At 44.3% G+C, this 21,957-nt stretch overlaps 1 protein-coding gene across 1 annotated transcript in view; it reads left to right on the forward strand.

Moving 5' to 3' along the window:
* The window catches only part of LOC129713013 (uncharacterized), a 97,973-nt gene that overhangs the window by 15,928 nt on the left and 60,088 nt on the right, over positions 1-21,957 (forward strand). Inside the window, exons 2-5 of the mRNA XM_055661858.1 lie at positions 16,043-16,158; positions 17,365-17,505; positions 20,027-20,087; positions 21,191-21,350. Of these exons, the coding sequence (XP_055517833.1) occupies positions 16,047-16,158; positions 17,365-17,505; positions 20,027-20,087; positions 21,191-21,350 (474 nt within the window). The 5' untranslated portion in view covers positions 16,043-16,046. The remainder of the gene's footprint in view (positions 1-16,042; positions 16,159-17,364; positions 17,506-20,026; positions 20,088-21,190; positions 21,351-21,957) is intronic.

Raw genomic sequence — 21,957 nt, forward strand, 5'->3', positions numbered from 1 at the left:
TGGCAAAGATTACACAGGAAGAGTTAATTCTAGTTTCATTTGGTTTAGAGTAAAGGGGGCTGTCCCACTGCGGCGACCTAATCTGTGAGTTTAGAAGAGTTTGCTCTCGACTCAAACTCACAGCATGGTCGACACGTGGTCCTAGGAGGTCCTATGTGATCACTGGAACTCTCATTCACGCCCGAGGGAAGTTCCGGCCTACTTGTGGCAATAGTTTGGTTGAGGAAAATGTTTCAGCATGTTGAAAAAATTTCCGCGACTAAAAATTGGTCGGCATGGTTCTTTTGAACTCGTGGTGCAGTGGAGTGGGGTCGCTATGTAGTTATAGGCAGTCGAGGGCAGCCGTAGGCAATCTCCTTTGCTGACCGGGCATTTTAATTGGCTCATTGGAGTTTTCAGGACCAAGGAAAACCGACCGGTAATTTAAATGCCCGCTAAACTTTATTATGTTGCCTGGTTTCTTAAAAGTGTCTCCACTCCTTCTCCCCCCCCCCAAATGTCTCTCCCCATTTCTCCCATTCTCTCCCCCTCTCTCCCCCATTTCTCTCCCCCTCCCCCCCCCCAACGCTCTCTAAAGGACTTACCGTACACTGTGCAGTCGTCTTTTACCTTCCTGTTCATCGCGGGGTGTGAATTTCAGACAGCGCTCCACGCTTTCCCTGGCCCCCGCCTTTGCGATGTGTTTGTGTCAGTGTGCGGTCGGTCCATCCAGCTCAAGGTTTCATCGCTGACGGTCGATCCAGCTCGAGGTTTTCCAGGCGAGTGCCCTCGAGCTTGAAGGTCGAAGACAGTCACTGTAAAGGAACATCAGTGGGACAGGTGCCTTACAGCACGGAATCAGGCCCTTTGGCCCACCGAGTCCGGGTCGACCAGCGATCCCCGCACACTAACACTATCCTATACACACTAGGGACAATTGACATTTATACCAAGCCAATTAACCTACAAACTTGTATGTCTTTGGAGCTTGGGAGGAAACGAAGATCTCGGAGAAAACCCACACATTCACAGGGGAAATGTACAAACTCCATACAGAAAGCACCCGTCGTCAGGATTGAACCTTTGGCACTGCAAGGCTGCGAACTCTACCACTGTACCACCATGCCTGCCCATGCCTATAGATAAAACAATTGGCAAAGATTTCAAAAAGGAAATTAAGTGAGGCATGAGATTTTCTTCTTTCATGTGGCGTGCACAGCCTAAAGTTGTAGGACAACCTGTTCTATTTGATCTTCCGTTTGTGCACATCGAGTTGATTGCATTAGTCGAACAGGACGGACCACGTGAAGGTTGCAATCTTCCACCTGAGGCATGAGATGGGTCAATGTTATGGAGACAACTTTAGTGATGCAGATGATAATGGTTAAGAAACTCTGCTCCTGGCTAAATCGGATGCCAAAATTATGAATGGTCTTCAGCAGCAAACATCTGTTGGAGGAGTTCAGCGGGACAAGCAGCATCTATGGGGGGAAATTAATTGTTAATGTTTTGGGTCAAAGCGCTGCATCAGATGCTGCTCAACCTCAGATGGTGGAGAGAGACGGGTGATAATACTGGACTGGAAATTAGAGGCTTGGTTGGCCTCGAAGAATTGCCAAAGTCTTCCCATTATTTAAATTCAAAGCCAATTATCTTCTCAGAATCTATTGCTGCTTTTTTTAATGTTAAACTATCACATTGTAAGCATAAAATAGAAAATATTAAGGGCTAATTTTAAATCTACACCGGATAGATTCCCTGCTTGTACTCAGGATCATTTAGATACACAAGATACAAGATACAAGATACATTTAATTGTCATTTGGACCCCTTGAGGTCAAAACGAAATGCCGTTTCTGCAGCCATACATTACAAACAAATAGACCCAAGACACAACATAATTTACATAAACATCCATCACATCGCTGTGATGGAAGGCCAAATAAACTTATCTCTCCACTGCACTCCCCCCCGATGTCAGAGTCAAAGTCAAAGCCCCCGGCTGGCGATGGCGATTGTCCCGCAGCCATTAAAGCCACGCCGGGTGGTGCGAGGTCGCACACCGGGTCTTGATGTTAGAGCCCCCGGCGTGCGCTCGCAGAGTCCCGCGGCCATTCCAAGCCGCGCGGGGCAGTGATGTAGGCCCCGCTCCCGGAGCTCTTCAACCCCGCAACTCGGGCGGGGGAAGTCGCCGTTGCGAGAGCCCTGAAATTATATTATATCCCATTGTCTTTATTAAAGACATTGATTAAAGAAAGACTTTCAACTGATGGAAATATGCCATGAGGAGTAACACTGCCCAGTCCATCATCGGCTCTGACCTTCCTTCCATCGAGGGGATTTATCACAGTCGCTGCCTCAAAAAGGCTGGCAGTATCATCAAAGCCCCACACCATCCTGGCCACACACTTATCTCCCCGCTACCTTCAGGTAGAAGGTACAGGAGCCTGAAGACTGCAACAACCAGGTTCAGGAATAGCTACTTCCCCACAGCCATCAGGCTATTAAACCTGGCTCGGCCAAAACTCTGATTATTAATAACCACTTTCTGTTATTTGCACTTTATCAGTTTATTTATTCATGTGTGTATATATTTATATCATGGTATATGGACACACCTATCTGTTTTGTAGTAAATGCCTGCTATTTTCTGTGTGCCGAAGCAAAGCAAGAATTTCATTGTCCTATACAGGGCCACATGACAAAAAACTCACTTGAACTTGAACTTGCTTGCCATTTATTGCACAGAAACAAAATAATAAATGGCAAGCCATTTGAAACATCTTAAAACATTTTTAATTTCAAAATAGACTTTATTCAAATAATGAATATATACAATACGTGAACCGTGCGGAAAAATTAATCCGACAGAGGCTCTACAAATTGTTCAATATAGTTTATACATTTCTCAAGTCTGTCCCCGACCCGTGCCACTCATGTGGCTCCTTGGCGTGGGATACCTTCCCTTGTTTTGAGGGGCGTCTCCACCATACCGTGCCCCCCATGTCCAGCAGCGGAAGGACACTACACTGTGGTCCTCCCCCACTGAAACATCTTAAAATAGTATTTAAAGCTAAAAATGTGTCCTAAAGGCCGGCACAGTGGCGCAGTGGTAGAGTTGCTGCCTTACAGTGCCGGACACTCAGGTTTGATCCGGACTACGGATGTTGTCTGTACGGAGTTTGTACGTTGTCCCTGTGACCATGTGGGTTTTCTCTGGGTGCTCTGGTTTCCTGCCACATTCCAAGAACGTGCATGTTTGTAAATTGGCTTCTGTAAATTATCCTTATGGTCTAGGATAGAACTAGTGCACGGGTGATCGTTGGTCAGTGTGGATTCAGTGGGCCGAAGGGCCTGTTTCTATGTTGTATCTCTAAACTAATCTAAACTAAACTAAACGAAAATTACAAAGGCATTGAATGATTGTTTACATAGCTTGAATCTGGTTCATTCCAGTCACAGTATCAGTCTGGTGTATGTTTAGCACCCTATCAGTTATGAGCCTGTGCATTTATTGGCTTAAGGCTTTTAGTTTGTGGTTTATTTTTAGCTATACATTTATGAACATTCTTCTATGGAACTGGCCTTGGATTAGATAACATTGAAAGCAAAGTATGGGACTACTCAACCAAGCTGGTCTCTGTCTGAAGATCCTCATCAGCGTCTTCCTGTTACATTGTACTTTTAAATCTTTTATCATTCTGCTCTATTACAGCACTTTCTTTCTCGTGTGTTTATTTAGCTTTCTTTTTGTGTTAAACTTCCCACAGGAAACAGTTTCTGCCCACTCTTTGGGTGGCTGAGATTCTCTGAGTACTGGATTGAATTTATTGGTCACCATCAACATTTTTGGCCTCTAATTTTGAACTATCTTACATAGAAACATAGAAAATAGGTGCAGGAGTAGGCCCTTCGAGCCTGCACTGCCATTCAATATGATCATGGCTGATCATCCAACTCAGTATCCTGTACCTGCCTTCTCTCCATACCCCCTGATCCCCTTAGCCATAAGGGCCACATCTAACTCCCTCTTAAATATAGCCAATGAACTGGCCTCGACTACCTTCTGTGGCAGAGAATTCCCGAGATTCACCACTCTCTGTGTGAAGAATGTTTTTCTCATCTCGGTCCTAAAAGAGTCCCCCTTATCCTCAAACTGTGACCCCTTGTTCTGGACTTCCCCAACATTGGGAACAATCTTCCTGTATCTAGCCTGTCCAACCCCTTAAGAATTTTGTAAGTTTCTATAAGGACTATCTTAGACTAGGGACCATCGATCGATAGGGTAACCATCCATACAGTGTCTTAATAAGGGACGCTGACTTTTGAAAAGCGACAAGGAGTTGCCAAACACAACACCCAACAAAATCCCTCCATGTCTGCAGTGTGAACTCATTCAAAATCAATGAGGTGAAATGCAAAACATATAAAAACACTAAAAAGAAAAAAAACTGGTAGCTTTTACAACATATTACAATAGTTGAAATTAATAATAAAATAGCAATATTTACAGTTAAAACCTATTGCCTCTTGCCCTCTTGTCATTGTGCTGCTGTAGTGTAATGTTTCTATCAGTTGTATTTTTCTTCTGAAGCAATCTTTTGTAAACTCCATTTATTTTTCAACAATTTATCACAAAAGTCTGAAGGTCAAAATGTACGCACACAAACAAAACAGCCTCCATTATTGAGTTATTGATGTGCGACTTTACAGGTGACGAGGCTGTGTTCACTATTGAAAAGAAGCGTTCAGCAAGGCTGTGCTGCCAGGTTGATACTTTATCAGTTGCTTTAGCTGGATCTTCCACTACATTTGTGTCCATTTAAAAAAAAATCATTGTACCTCCTTCCAGAAATTGGTACTTCCAAACACATCAGTCTGCCTTTGCAGATTATTGCTTTCCCATTTGTCAAATAAACAATTTATATCCATTAAACTTGGGTGCCAGTTCTTATTTGGCAAGCGACAGACTGCTTTGTGTACTGTATCATTCTACTCTGGCATGTCCTTCAACAAGACCCCTTAAACTGTTCCGTGGACAAATTTGCCATTTTCCATAGGTCTCAGTGTTCAATAGTTTAGAAATGCTTTATTTGCCACCTACGCAACTGCACCTAGAAATTCCTTTTGCACACTTAAACATGCAGGCTCCACGATTTTGCCGCTATTATTCAAAGTCCAAAGTTCAGTGTAACTTAAAGCTGCTGTGGAAACATTAATGTTTGCATTAAAGAATTCCACTCCACAGATTTCCCCATCATCAGCAAAACACAGATAAAGTTCAAGTTCAAGTGAGTTTATTGTCACGTGTCCCTGTATAGGACAATGAAATTCTTGCTTTGCTTCAGCGCACAGAACATAGTAGGCATTTACTACAAATCAGAGAAGTGTGTCCATATACTATAATATAAATATATACACACATGAATAAATAAACTGATGAAGTGCAAATAACAGAAAATGGTTATTAATAATCAGAGTTTTGTCCGAGCCTAGTTTTATAGCCTGATGGCTGTGGGGAAGTAGCTATTCCTGAACCTGGTTGTTGCAGTCTTCAGGCTCCTGTACCTTCTACCCGAAGGTAGCAGGGAGATGAGTGTGTGGCCAGGATGGTGTGGGTCTTTGATGATGCTGCCAGCCTTTTTGAGGCAGCGACTGCGATAAATCCCCTCGATGGAAGGAAGGTCAGAGCCGATGATGGACTGGGCAGAGTTTACTACTTTTTGTAGTCTTTTCCTCTCCAGGGCGCTCAAATTGCCGAACCAAGCCACGATGCAACCGGTCAGCATGCTCTCTACTGTGCATCTGTAGAAGTTAAAGAGAGTCCTCCTTGACAAACCGACTCTCCGTAATCTTCTCAGGAAGTAGAGGCGCTGATGAGCTTTCTTGGTAATTGCATTAGTGTTCTCGGACCAGGAGAGAACGGGTGGTGAAAACCGCGCAGCACATCATAGGTGCCCCGCTCCCTGCCATGGATGCCCTCCACCGAAAACGGTGTCTGAGACGGGCTGGGAAGATCATCAAAGATCCCTCACACCCCAACCATGGACTGTTTGCCCTCCTCCCATCAGGGAGGCGGTACAGGAGCCTCAGGTCACGTACTAGTAGGATGAGGAAAAGCTTCTACAACAACACAATCACATTGCTGAACTCGGAGTCCCGACGATAGATTTCTCTGGTCCCTCCGTCCCCATTGTTTAATTATTCTGTATTTCTTCATTATTCTGTATCTTCTCTCTTTCTATTTTTTTTTTCTTCTTTATGTACAACTACTACGGACTGACGCAAAACTGCATTTCGTTGTACTCATACTTGTATTTGTGCGATGACATTAAAGTTGAATTGAATTGAATTAAATCTTCAGAGACGTGCACGCCCAGGAATTTGAAGGCTCTTGACCCTTTCAACCATCGACCCGTTGATATAGATGGGGCTGTGGGTCCCCCTCCTATTCCTTCCAAAGTCCACAATCAGTTCCTTGGTTTTGCTGGTGTTGAGGGCCAGGTTATTGCGCTGGCACCATATGGGCAGTTGCTCGATCTCTCTTCTGTACTCTGACTCATCCCCATCAGTGATGCGTCCCACAACAGTGGTGTCGTCAGCGAACTTGATGATGGAGTTCGCAGTGTGACTGGCTACGCAGTCATGAGTATAGAGTGAGTACAGCAGGGGGCTGAGCATGCAGCCTTGAGGTGCTCCCGTGCTGATTATTATCGAGGCTGACACATTTCCACCAATACGAACAGACTGTGGTCTGTGAATGAGGAAGTCGAGGATCCAATTGCAGAGGGATATTTGTGCTATGCCAAGCCATCCTGTGATCCTCTCGGCTAGTTTTCTCAAAGGTCGTGGATTTCCAATGTAACTTCAGTCACTGGCGATTTAATTTTTCCAGCAAACAACGTGACCTTTTAAAATATGGCTCTTCGTCTACTTGCAAAAACAAACCACAGTTGGTGTAGGTGTCATAAAAAAATGTTTCTCGGCATGTAAAATGCACTTTCCTTGCAATAGAAAATACGCCTTCAGCTCTGCAAGTCTCAAAAAGTTCATGAGCTTGGGACCTTGTGCTGCACACAGTCAGAAGAAGGGCCCTGACACAAAAACGTCACCTATCCTTTTTCTCCAGAGATACTGCCAGACCCGTGGAGTTACACCAGCACTCTGTGTCTGTCTTGCCTCTGCGGTGCATGTTCTTGCCAGGTTACAATCACCTGATTTAAGTACATCCTGCCTGCACACTGTGTACAATTGTTTGGCGACCAGCAGGGTGGATTTGCTGGCTGCTGAGAGGTTGCAGGCAGCCGTTCTTGATAGTACTTGGAATTTTGCCAAATGTCGGAAGGATATATTCCAGTTAACATGCACATGTTCAATTTGCAAATCTTGCCTCGAGACAAGCCATCTCTTTGAAAACCGTCAATAGCCTTTAAAATCTCATCTGTGGTAAAATCATTAAAAAATAATATCATTATCAGCCCAAGGTAGGCTCAGGCCAGATTTGTTCTGAATGATAAAATGAGATTTAAAATGCTTCTCCAGACTATCTATTCCTATGGGGCAACCCACCTCAGCAGGCATCTTCTGCCGTGTGGGAACGTGGTCTGTGGCCACATTTCCAATTTGCAGATTGTTGGCGTTACCAACAGAACCCTGCCGTGACCCTGTGTTCCAGCTATTTACAATACACAAGGTTCACAAATTGGCAAACACCCAATCTGTTCTTCAACACAAACTGTGTAAATGTGGAAGAATGGAAGTGAAGAAAAAGACAGACAACTTCAGTCCTCAACAATTAAGTGCAATGTGAGCAGTGTCAATGTCTGAAGAAGGGTTTCGGCCCGAAACATTCCTATTTCATTTGCACCATAGATGCTGCCTCACCCGCTGAGTTCCTCCAGCATTTTTGTCTACCAAATATTTAATTCCCAGGTTTGATCTGCAATTTTTGCCAGGCAGCTCCTGCAGCTTGTTCAGCACGGCCAAACGCTGTACTTTGATCATTCTGCTTTTAGTTCAACAAGCTTTTCACTGTGATGTTTTTTTCCTGTTCAATTGAATGAGAGAACTACTCTGTGGGTCAAAGGTTTTGCCTGTAAAAAATAAACTCCGTGATTATTGTTTCCACCCCAATCATTCGAAAAATTCATAAACCGGGATCTGTAATCACTTGCGGCTTATTCTGTCTGATGAACCAAATCTAAGTGAGATATACGAGCATTCCTTTAAATTATCCAGTTCTTCCATTGACAATGACGTTAACAAGCTGCAAACAATTGCCTCAGATTTTGTCTATGCAGAAGAACATTTAGGCTGCATTTCTTTAATCAAATGCAATGTATAATCATGAGCTCTGAAAACTGACCTCGGTACACAGCACGGCACACAAACTGTCCCTCACCCTCTGAGCATTATTATCTTCTGTAGATTTGCTTTGCAACGAAAAAACCCTGAAACAATTGAAGCTGCTCAATTTGTCCAACGTTCTTGCATTTGAAGATGTCGTGAGAAATTGCAACGTTTCCTCTGCCTTGCTGACAAATTAATGGTATTACCAGCAGCTGGCATGCCTTTCTTCAAACTCTTAAATTCTTTCTGAAGATCCTCACAAAAAGAACAGGCGTTTGTGACATGTCTACAGAATTAAAAAGATCTGCCGTGTACCATAGATACCACTTTGGTACTATGACAACATTTAAATGACATTTGGACAGGTACATGGATAGCACAGGTTCGGAGGGATATGGGCTAAGTGCAGTCAAGACCAATCTAGTGTAGATGGGGCATCTTGATCGGCATGGCCAAGTCGGGCCGAAGGGCCGTTCCCATGCTGTACGATCCTTTGATTCAATGGCGTGGAAATTGTTTATGTGCAGTTTCTTTTACAATAGCATAGTTGTTGTTGGCATCTGTCACACAGGTTTCCCAAAGCAAGCTCTTGGTGCCAGTTCACCCACCGGTGGCACCCATGTAGGTGTCACTTGGCTGGTACCTTTCACTCTCTCCCTCTTCCTTACAAGTGTGTGGGCTCAGCGGAAATCTTCCTCACTTCTATTCCCCCCCCCCCTTCCCCCCCCCTCCCCCCCTCCCCCCCCCCCCCCCCCCCCCCCCCCCCCTCCCCACCCAACTGACCATCACTGACCTTGCACAGACTTCCAGCTCTTCCACCCCTCTCTCTCACTGTACACTGTCCAGTCTGGTGCCTTTGGTCTTGGCTACACACCTGATCCTGTCCATCAGGCCCCGTTCCTCTGCTTCAGTCTCCTGCCCAGCTCTCATTTGCATATCTGGCCCCAATCCTGCCCGTGCTCCATTTTTGACAACTTTTCACATGAATCATACAAAAGGGCACTGGAATCGTGGTGACTCTTGTGCTGCCTCAGTTAATCTGCTATTCCTACACCCTTGTACTTAAGTAAGATTGTGTTTGCGAATAAAACGATGTTTACTGAACTGGATGCGAAAATTGAATTTCACTGTACCTAGGTACATGTGAGTGTAAAGTATGATTGAACCATGAAGACAGCTGACCCTGTCCCCCCCACCCCCACGTTGCCTTGTTCCACCGTACTCCAGCTGCATATCTGGCCTTGCTTCCTGCTCCTGGCAATGCATCGCTGGCACAGTTGTATGTGTTCCCAGACCTCTCCTCCTGGATCGGCCCCAGTTCCTGGCAGCGCTCAGGCTACATGCCCACTGTCGTATTGTCAGGGGTCTCCTGGCAACTTGCAGAGGGTGGATGGCCAAGCATCACTGGCCAGTAGAACCCTTCTAGGTTTAATCACAATGTGTCCGAGGTCGCTCAGGACAATGGCTGTCTTTGGGATCTGCGGAGACTGACGAGGCCAGTGTACAAACCACAGAGTCTTCCACAGGAGGGGCAAGAGGCATCTGATGTGCGGGATAGTATGATTGATGAGATGCTTCTTATACCATTCATGCAGGCTTCTGTGGGCTGCCCAGTGCAACTTAAAGCTGCTGCAGAAACATTAATGACTGCATTAAAGAATTCCTCTCCACAGCTTTCCCCATCATCAGCAAAACACTGATAAACATCAGCAGCGTGGATTTACTAGCTGCTGAGGGGTTGCAGGCAGCCGTTCTTGATAGTACTTGGAATTTTAACAAACGCCGGAAGGATATATTCTGGTTAACATGTACATGTTCAATTTGCAATTCCCACCTAGAGACAAGCCATCTCTTTGAAAACTGTCATTACATTAGCATTTAAAATCTCATCTGTGGTAAAATCATTTTTAAAGAATATCATTATCAGCCCAAGGTAGGCTCAGGCCAGATTTGTTCAGCTTTATTGTTAAGAATGATAAAATGAGATTTAAAATGCTTCTCCGGACCATCTACTCCTATGGGGAAACAACTGACCGCAGCAGGCATCTTCTACCCTGTGGGAACTTGGTCCATGGCCAAATTTCCAGTTTGCAAACTACTAGCATTACCAAGAGCACCCTGCCGTGACCCAGGATGCATGCAGTTGTATAGGGCTCTGATGAGACCACATCTGGAGTATTGTGTACAGTTTTGGTCTCCTAATATGAGGAAGGACATCCTTGTGATTGAGGCAGTGCAGCGTAGTTTCACGAGATTGATCCCTGGGATGGCGGGACTGTCATATAAGGAAAGATTGAAAAGACTTGGCTTGTATTCACTGGAGTTTAGAAGGATGAGGGGGTATCTTATAGAAACATATAAAAATATAAAAGGACTGGACAAGCTAGATGCAGGAAAAATGTCCCCAATGTTGGGTGAGTCCAGAACCGGGGGCCACAGTCTTAGAATAAAGGGGAGGTCATTTAAGACTGAGGTGAGAAAAAACTTTTTCTCCCAGAGAGTTGTGAATTTATGGAATTCCCTGAAAATTCTGGAGTAACTGGAGTAACAAAATATCGGGTAGAGACTCTGGAGAAAAGGATTAGGTGAAGTCAATTTCATCTGCCTTCGGTGAGAGGAGGCTCGTGAGATATGCTAGTTACATCACACTATCCAGCGTCTTGCTGTCAGCTTTTATTTTTGGAGGGCAATGTTGTACAGTATTGTACACTGGGGAAAGGCTGGCAGAGAACCAATGTTTGGCAGGCATGGAGTGCAATCGATATCCTCTTGAATGCTGAAGTGAATGAATCAATGTTGCTGTGGAGTTTGGCCCTGAGTATGTGCAAACACAAACAATCTCTGGGTATCGCAGCTCAGTTACTGATGTTCAGTTCATTTTGATTCTGCATTATAGTCAGTGTGGCCGAATAATTGTCCATTGGGTCTGAAGATCAACTCTATGCTCCTGGAGTTGAAAATGAGTGGGGCATTATGGTGAGGAAGATGAAACAAGTTAGAGGAACAGATATACAGGCAGATGATGGAAAAATATGGAAGTAACTGGGTTGGAATCATGGGCATCTTAAATATCCCTCATATTGAGTGGGAGTTCCTCAGTACCAAAGGCTTAGATGGTGCAGAGTTTGATACTTAATCTTCATTGTCATTGATGCTGTTGTCCAACTGGTGAGTTAAGATCATGGGTTGCAATACATCTGGAAGCAAACGTAAAACTGTGACAAATATCCGTGGGGAGCTAAATTAGAGTGTGGTGCTCCATAGTCCTTCCCAGTTGATGGAATCGAAGGCTTTAATGAGACTAATATAAACCATAAAAAGACACAAAAAGTGCTGGAGTAACTCAGCGGGTCAGGCAGCATCTCTGGAGAACATGGATGGGTGACCTTTTGGATCAAGACCTTTTTTCAGACTGATTGTGTGGGGGGGGGGGGGGGGGGGGGGAGAAGGAAGCAAGAAAAGGGGAGAGGCTGGACAAAGTGTGGCAGATGATAGTTGAAACTAGGCGAGGTGGGTTTTTGACAGGTAGATAGTTGGGACGAAGGGCAGAGGTAAGAAAGGGAGGTGTGAACAAGTTTGAGTAGTTGCGGGCTGTAAAGCCAGAGGGAGGAAAGTTGGTGGAGTGGGTGGAGGGGAGAAAGAGGGAAGATGGGGGGGGGGGGGGGGGGGGAGATGGTGGGGGGGGGGGGGGGGGTTTGGGGAGGAAGGGGGTGGTGGGGGGGGGGGGGTTATTATGGGACATTACCTAAATTGGAGTAGCGATGGTCCATTATAACAAGGGCTTACTGTAAACAGACCATAGTGGGAGGAGTGGTGTCCATTATTGCCGATGACTGCTGATGGACACAAGGACACAAAGTGCTGTCGTATTTCAGCGGGTCAGGATCTCTGTAGAACATGGATAGATGACATCGGAACCCTTCCTCAAACTGATTCAGTCATCTGAGTTACTCCAGCACTTTATGTCGTTTCACTCTAAAACTAGGCCCAGTTACCGTGGGGCTCCCTCCCCTCTCACCCACCTTCACTCAGGGTCTTCCGCATCCTCCCATTCCATCATCCCCACCAACAGTCCTAGACTAAGCCAGTGAGCCAATTTCCTTCCTGGGGTCTAACTCAGGCTGAGACTTCTTGCCACTCTGATGTTTAGATGCACTGGTGAACGCAGGAACTGGAAGAGGAGGCCTCCTGTCAGCGAGGCGTTTGGCAGATTTGGCTCCCTATGGCAAGGAGAAAGAGCAGTGAGATGCCAACCTAGCTGTTAGATAGGTGGTCAGAAGGTCAACGATCGCTGCGAGATTCAATGACCTGCCGAATCTCTGATTCGAAATTGAGATATTGTTTGAATGTGGTTAATAAAGGAATAATTAAACAAAAAAAAAAATCACTGTCTATGGGCTTGGAGCTGTTCCGAGCTATAAAAGAATGCCTTGAAACCATGCCTAATTACATATAAAATTACAAGTAATAGATGCATCAGAATTACAAGTAATAGATGCATCAGAAGAGCATTCAAAATGCAAAATCTCATGGTTTCTATCATAGCAATGTCTTAATCGACCTTCCCAAAGAGACATTACTAAACTTCAAAGTAACGGAATTGCCCATGTTGGGGTTTCACTCAGCACAGGAATAGATGTAATCATTAAAAACAAGTCATTAAAATAGTTACAGCTGTAGATAAAAAAATTAATTAAAATGTTCATACTTGTTATTAACATTACTTACTTCATCATGTCACCGTAGGGAAGAAGTAAAGAGCCGGGAAAGTTCATAGTTTTGGACGGCTAATTATGATAATTTCCAAACTAAAAAGCAATCAGCAAAACATTTAATTTTTGAAGTGGGGTGTCATTCCTTCCATCTACAGATGTGGCTTATGACGTGGGCGTTCATTGAAATAACCTTATAAAAGGTTTCTGCATCAGTTCAACCATGATCTCAGCTCCCCAGACCACCCCGTTATACCTCAAGTCAAGTCAAGTCAAGTCAAGTCAAGTTTATTTGTCACATACACATACGAGATGTGCAGTGAAATGAAAGTGGCAATGCTCGCGGACTTTTGTGCAAAAGACAAACAACAAAACAACCAAACAAATTATAAACACAAATCATAACACTCATATTCTTTTACATAATAAATAATAGAAGGAAAAACGTTCTGTAGAGTTAGTCCCTGGTGAGCTAGGCGTTTACAGTCCGAATTGCCTCTGGGAAGAAACTCCTTCTCAACCTCTCCGTTCTCACTGCATGGCAACGGAGGCGTTTGCCTGACCGTAGCAGCTGGAACAGTCCGTTGCAGGGGTGGAAGAGGTCTCTCATGATTTTGTTTGCTCTGGAGTTGAACCTCCTAATGTATTGACCTTCTGTCATGGCTTAAAAATAGCGGAGTCAGGGGATATGGGGAGAAGGCAGGAACGGGGTACTGATTGGGGATGATCAGCCATGATCACATTGAATGGCGGTGTTGGCTCGAAGGGCCGAATGGCCAACTCCTGCACCTATTGTCTATTGTCTGTTTCCATTGTCTTGCACTGGCCAAACAACAGCCTCAGCTGTCACAGCATTCACGCTTCCAACCTGACAATTCTCATCTTGTACAAAAACATTTCGCCATTTCAAATTGGATGTGATTTTAAATGGGCTTCAGGCACAAAGAAATGTGCGATTGCATATTTACACGCTGTTAAATATAACAAGACTAATTAAGAAGACCGTACAAAATCCAAACAATGGGAATTCTTGAGAAGAATGGAATTCAAGAGCAGAAAGCTATGTTAACTTTATGTAACTTAGCTTGTACTTGGAATACTTGGACCAGTTTTGGAAGATGGACATAAGAGGCGTCAGGGAAGATGAATAAATATTTGGATGATGTCAGAACCGAGCAATTGTTTCAAGATGATAGATTGAATAGATAGTGGGGCTTTTTTGCTTAAATAAATAGGTTAAGCAATGGCCTTATATATAGTAGATCTTAAAAACAATGGAAGTAGATGTAAGGTAGACAAAAATGCTGGAGAGGCAGCATATATGGAGTGAAGGAAACAGGCAACGTTTTGTGTCGAAACCCTTCTTCAGACTGATGTGGTGGGGGGGGGGAGGGGGGGTGGCGGGAAGAAGAAAGGAAGAGGTGGAGCCAGTGGGCTGAGGGAGAGCTGAGAAGGGGAGGAGAAAGTAGGGACTACCTGAAATTAGAGAAGTCAATGTTCATACCGCTGGGGTGCTAACTGCCCAAGCGAAATATGAGGTGCTGCTCCTCCAATTTACGGTGGTCCTCACTCTGGCCATGGAGGAGGCCCAGGACAGAAAGGTCGGATTCGGAATGGGAGGGGGAGTTGAAGTGCTGAGCCACCGGGAGATCAGGTTGGTTATTGCGAACCGAGCGGAGGTGTTGGGCGAAACGATCGCCAAGCCTACGCTTGGTCTCACCGATGTAGAGCAGCTGACATCTAGAGCAGCGGATGCAATAGATGAGGTTGGAGGAGGTGCAGGTATGTAGTAGTTTTTCCATTTGTGAGCAAACTAAAAACCGATGATATAAATATAACCATTGGCAATGTAGGAGAAAGAAGTTATACCCAGAAATGATGTTGAATATTGAAATTGATAACACAAGGTGCTATTGAAGCAAACAAATCCAATGACTTTTGGAAAGTATATATATACATGTGTGTGTGCATGTGGAAGAAAGGAATAGATATTCCCAAAGGGTGAGATGAATATGGAGGGATGGATATGCAGGGAATGGAAGGATTGTGGATCATGTGCGGGCAAGAGGAGCTTTGTATATCTTGGCATCATGTTCAGCACAGACATTTGGTTCGAAGTGCCAGGTCCGGTGCTGCACTGTTCACAGTATGTTCTATGCAGCACAATGACAAGTGTTTATATGGAGCATAAAGATCAGCTTAGATCAGTGGAGCTGCTTTTGTGTTGCAAATTTCACATTTTTATTTAGCAGGTCTGGAAAAGGATAGACTACACAGTGTCAGGACTCTTTCCCAAATGACCTTTGTGAAACACTAAGGGAGTGCAACTGAAGTAATCAGCAGAAGGTCTCTTTTTCTATATTTGATGAGAAATCTGAATCAATTTTAAGGACTCTCAATGATATTGTATTTAATACTGCCCAACCCCCACTCCTAACAATCTAATTTTCATCACAAAAAAAAAGTCACAAATGCTGGAGTAACTCAGCGTGTTAAGGCCCTGTCCCACTTTCACGACCTAATTCACGACCTCTGCCGAGTTTGCCCTTGACTCGTACTCGCAGCATGGTCGTCACGAGGTTGTAGGTAGGTCGTAGGTAGGTCGTGAAGCTAGTCGTAGGTACTCGTGGCATCAAGTAGGTCGGGGCGTTTTTGCAACATGATGAAAAATGTCCACGAGTAAAAAAGGTCGTGAATTAGGTTGTGAAAGTGGGACAGGCCGTTTAGGCAGCATCTCCGGAGAACATGGATGGGCGACGTTTTGAGTCGGGACCCGTATTTAGATGCCGCCTGATCCACTGCGTTCCTCCAGCACTGTGTCTTTGTTTGTAAAGTCGCATCTGTAGTTCTTTGTTTCTACAACTGATTATAACATTTACTGTATTTGAAAAGTACTCCATTGATTGGAAACTTTGGCTCAACTTCAGGATGTGATACCATGTTAAATAAGATTATTGTACACACGCTTCACTATTCTAATGAAAGTGTTTTGTCTTTTTCAGCGAAATGGATATCGAAGCTGTTGAAAACAAGATCAGGAGTACAGTTTTAGCGAAAAGGATTCGAATCTCAGAGTACTTTGGAGACTATGACAAATTGCACAGTGGTTATATCACAAGTAAGTCAGGAACACCACACACTCGGGGTAATTTACAGAGGCCAATTAAACTACAAACCCACATGATATGGGCGGAAATTGGAGCAGCCGGATGAAACCAGCGTGGTCATAGGGGGACTGTGCAAACTCCACAAAGACAGCACTCGAGGTCAGGATTGAACCTGGCACTGTGAGGCAGCTGCTCTACCAGCTCATTGGGATTCTCCTTGGTCTTAAATGCATTAGTTAAAAATGTTGTTACATCTTCAGTTTTATGGTAAGTATATAGTTCATGCGATCTGCAAGTGAATACGGGCATGCAAAGCCCAATTCTCCCCACTTGGTATGGTATCGTGTGTGTGTTTGGAGACGTATTCTAACTTTTATCTGACATTTGTGAGGTCAGTTTGTTATTTGTCCATTTCCTTTATTGCCATGTGAATGTACCACTGAATGGTTAAGATAACTAAATCAAAACCCTGTCATACGATGATCAACAGAAAGCAATGTCAACATAAATGGATTAACCAGGATTACATAACATTCAGCTCAAAACACAGAAATAGCCAACTATTTATACTCCACATGGCTCATTTAACATTCCCTTTACCTCAAACCTCTTTCCTTCCTTGCTCTTCTTCTTACCTAGCCTCCCTTATTTGCGCGATGTGCATCAACTATGAATATGGAATATGGAAGGTAGACAAAAATGCTGGAGAGACCCAACTCTATAGATGCTGCCTTACCCGCTGAGATTCTCCAGCATTTTTGTCCACCTTCGATTTTTCCAGCATTGTAGTTCTTTCTTAAACTATGAATAAGGAAGTGCGTTTTCCCATTTTCTCATCTGTAGACAATGCCCAATGATTTGCCAAGTTGCGGCACCAATTGATGCTCCAACAGGAAGGTGCTAGCCCCAGCAGAAGCTTGGTTTAAACTGCATAGCTTGGAATTATTGAGTGTGCTTCCTGCCTAGAAGACGCATTCATATTGACTTTGGTGCCTTCCCACACAGTGGGGAACTTTGATTCTGCTGTGTGGGGATGTTTTATGTCAAACCCTATAGTGTGTTGTGTCCTGTTGATTTTTATTGTATGGCTGTATGGAAATTCATTTCACTGTGCCATCAGGCACACGTGACAATTAAATCTATCTTGAATCTTGAATATTGCAGTCAATGGCAAATCAATTTTGTTCTGCAATGACCGCTACTTACTTGTCTTGCAGGATCTCAATTCCTACGATGCTTGGACCAAACGGTCGGGGTCCGTCTCACACTGGAGGAGAGCGATGCCCTCTTTAGGAAGTATGACTTGAAGTGCAATGGCACCATCAACTACAGGCATTTCAATGATATCATTAATAAACGTAGGTGAAGACGGTGGGTGGGGAAGTATGGATGTTTGAGAGGCTGAAGTGGGATGGGATAGAATTATATAAATAATAAATTATACACATTGGGAATAATTAGTCCTGTACATTTTCTCTGTGCAAGTCAATAGTAATCACTATAGGTGCAGAAGTAACCCAGCGGGACAGGTAGCATCTCTAGATAGAAGGAATGAGTGACGTTTCAGGTCAAGGCCTAAGGGTCTCAACCTGAAACGCCACCCCATTCCTTCTATCCAGAGATGTTACCTGCCCCGCTGAATTACTCCGGCATTTTGTCTCTATCTTCAGTGTAAACGAGTATCCGTAATTCCTTCCTACACTATAGGTGCAATGTAGAAATGGCTGGATGCTCAGTTCTACTTCTGAAATTTGTTTCCATTGAACAGGTCTTGCACTGGAAATGGAGAATCCCAATGACTGCACTGTTACCTAGGAATGGTGGGAATGGTGATATTTAAAAATTACAATCCCTTCTCCATATCATGCTTGTTTAGACCAGGTATACTGCTGCTGTTCCACCACTGCCCTAACACTGACAATAGTCCAAGTTCGCTGGTGCACCAACATATATATATATATATAATTCCCATTTCAGCCATTCTGTAGACTCTTTCAGATTAACAGTTATTTCCAAATTAAGGATTATGTTCAATGACATAATGAACCTAATGGAGAAAGATACAAAATGCTGGAGTAATTCAATGGGTTGGATAGCATCTCTGGAGAACATGAATAGTTGATGTTTCAGGTTGGGATATTTCTTCTCATGGAAATTGGTTTGGAGACTGGTAGAAACAAGGAACTACAGATTCATGTTAATTTAATACACAAAAGGGCACAAAGAGCCGGAGTCACTCAACCTAACATGCGTAGGTGACATTTCGGGTTGAGACAGTTCTGTAGACTAATTGTAAGGGGCAGAAGAAAGGCAGAACCTGGGAGAGGCAGTTCAAAGCAAAGATCATGGAGCGGAGCAAGATTGACCACTCCTGCAAAGCCCAAAGGACTGACGTGTAGTACGCCACGGATCTTTGGTTCAAAGTGTGGCTGGTGATAGGCGGACACAGGTGACGGGGGTGTTGGATAAAGCAGATAGTTGGAACAAAGGCCCGAGATAAAAACAGAGATGTGAGATGATTGAATAGATGTGAATCCTAAAACCAGAGGGAGGAAAGTAGCAGGAGGAGATAGATTGGAGTCCAGGTGAGGCACAGCGGAGGTGAGGCGTGAGTAAGGGGAGGTGTGGTACAGTTACCAGGGAAACCGGGGAGAGGATCATTTCAGTCAGAGACATTCAAATGCACAATTTAATATCCTATACAATTGCCTTTTTATAGATATCTGAAGCTACAATTTAACTATTGTTTCCTGTTAAGTCATGACCTCCGTAGCAGAAATGGATACTGGAAGTAGAATTGGTTTGGGCCTGGGAACAAAATGGAGGGACTACAGCGCCACCACTTGCAGGATGGTGTGAGTGCATGATGATCTTTAAAATGTCAATAGGTACAAATATAAACAGGGAAACCTTTAAAGAGTGCCATAGAGTGGGTGGGAATATAAATCTTTACTGGATTGTAACTGGATACTGTGGACAATTTAGTTGCAGTCAGAAAATATTCTGCATTTAAGACAATAAACTATGGGATGAAAATAAAACTATACAGGAGAAGAAATAAAGAATGACAGAAGGTACACAAAATTGCTGGAGAAACTCAGCGGGTGCAGCAGCATCTATGGAGCAAAGAAAATAGGCGACGTTTCGGGCTGAAACCCTTCTTCAGACTGATGGGGGGTGGGGGGGGGGGGAAGAAGGAAGGAAAAAGGGGGGTGGAGGGGCCCGAGGGCGGGGAGGGGGTGGGGAGGAGACAGCTCGAGGGTTAGGGAAGGGGAGGAGACAACATTGGGAGAATTCAACGTTCATGCCATCAGGATGCAAGCTGCCCAGGCGGAATATGAGGTGCTGTTACTCCAATTTCCGGTGTTGCTCACTCTGGCAATGGAGGAGACCCAGGACAGAGAGGTCGGATTGGGAATGGGAGGGGGAGTTGAAGTGCTGAGCCACCGGGAGTTCAGGTAGGTTATTGCGGACTGAGCGGAGGTGTTTGGCGAAACGATCGCCCAACCGCCGCTTAGTCTCCCCGATGTAAATCAGCTGACATCTAGAGCAGTTTAAAGAAGGACAGATGCTGGTTAATACACAAAAGGACATAAAGTGCTGGAGAAACATAGCAAGTCAGGCAACATCTCTGGAGAACATGGATATGCGATGTTTTAAGTTGACACCTTTCCTCAGGTAGAAACAACTGCACATATTGTTTCAACCTGAATGTCACTTGAAAGTCGCGACCCGAAACGCTGCCTGCCTGCTAAGTTACTCCAGCATTTTGTGCCTGTCACTTGCCAATGGTCTCCAGAAATGCTACCTGACCTCCTGAGTTAATCGGGCACCTTATGTACTATCTGTTCAGTGATCTGTTGTCTATTTTATCGATAGCCTTCAATCCAAATGAGATTGACATAGACCCAAGTCTTCAGGAAGTCAAAGCTCCAGAAATGTGAGTATGTCATTACGATAAAACTTGTTTTAAATTTCCAAAAATAAACTTTATTAAAATTGAAAAAGTATATACATACAAAATTAAAACGGTGCAAAAAACAATTCAGACTTTCTCCTCACTTGTACATTATTGTCGTACGTAGAGTTTTTGCATCTATCATTAAGATCCTCGCCACTCAGGTAGACAAAAATGCTGGAGAAACTCAGTGGGTGAGGCTGCATCTATGGAGCGTAGGAATGGGTGACGTTTCGGGTCGAGATCCTTCAGACCTCACCCGCTGAGTTTCTCCAGCATTTTTGTCTACCTTTGATTTTTCCAGCATCTGCAGTTCTTTCTTGAACACTTGCCACACAGGTGGTCCCCTGGGGCGAGGCATTGGCCTCACCAGACTCTACCGCTCAATGACCAGCAGATGGACCCTAGACTGTGCTCCTCCACAGAGCTTTCATGTTAGTTGCACCAAGCATCAGTGAGTCCCTCAGCATGTACTCCTGCAGTCTGGAATGGACCACTCAGCAATATCCCCTGACGCACTCATTCAGTTCTTGTGACACACCAATTAAATCTCATTTCTAATTCTGCAAACCAATGCCCATTTGAAATTATAATCCCCTTTCAGGTAGGTTTAATTATTTTTATAATATAGTCTAAACAATGGGGAACAAAGTATTTTTCCAAATAGAGATGTGTAGGAAATTCAAATCAATTGGCAATAGGGTGGCACGGTGGCGCAGCAGTAAAGATGCTGCCTTACAGCACTTGCAGCACCGGAGACCCACGTTCAATCCCGACTACGGGTGCTGTCTGTACGGAGTTTGTACGTTCTCCCCGTGACCGCGTGTGTTTTCTCCAAGATCGTCGCTTTCCTCCCACACTCCAAAGATGTACAGGTTTGTAGGTTAATTGGTGTGGTAAATGTAAAAATTGTCCCTAGTGTGTGTAGGATAGTGTTCATGTGCGGGGATCGCTGGTCGGCATGGTCCCAGTGGGCCGAAAGGCCTGTTTCCGAGCGGAATCTCTAAACTAAACCAAAATAAACTAAATACTACAATCCATAATGGGAACGTTTTAACATGTTTTATTTCAATTTGTTTTCATAGTCGGAATGATATCAATCCTGAAACTGACCCAGACAAGATGAAGTGTTTTGAGACTATCATGAAGCAACTATGTGCTTATTATAAATACCATGGTACTGACATTTCCCCACCATTTCAAGACTTAGACAAGCTAAACTCTGGAACAGTGACAGAGAGTCAGGTAAGATAAGCGGCCATTGGCTCAACATAAAATATCTTTTGGTCAAGCACTGATTTAGAAACACCTTTAAAGAAATAAAATAAATCAAGAGCTTGGTTTTAAGAGCTTGGCTCAGATTCAGATTCAATTTTAATTGTCATTGTCAGTGTACAGTACAGAGACAACGAAATGCATTTAGCATCTCCCTGGAAGAGTGACATAGCAAATGATTTGAATAAATAATAATAAGTGTCGGGGGGGGGGTGGTGATTGGCAGTCACCGAGGTACGTTGTTGAGTAGAGTGACAGCCGCCGGAAAGAAGCTGTTCCTCGACCTGCTGGTTCAGCAACGGAGAGACCTGTAGCGCCTCCCGGATGGTAGGAGGGTAAACAGTCCATGGTTGGGGTGAGAGCAGTCCTTGGCGATGCTGAGCGCCCTCCGCAGACAGCGCTTGCTTTGGACAGACTCAATGGAGGGGAGCGAGGAACCGGTGATGCATTGGGCAATTTTCACCACCCTCTGCAATGCCTTCCGGTCGGAGACAGAGCAGTTGCCATACCATACCGTGATGCAGTTGGTAAGGATGCTCTCGATGGTGCAGCGGTAGAAGTTCACCAGGATCTGAGG

The sequence above is a fragment of the Leucoraja erinacea genome, chromosome 34, assembly GCF_028641065.1.
Source record: "Leucoraja erinacea ecotype New England chromosome 34, Leri_hhj_1, whole genome shotgun sequence".
Classification (NCBI taxonomy): Eukaryota; Metazoa; Chordata; class Chondrichthyes; order Rajiformes; family Rajidae; genus Leucoraja; species Leucoraja erinaceus.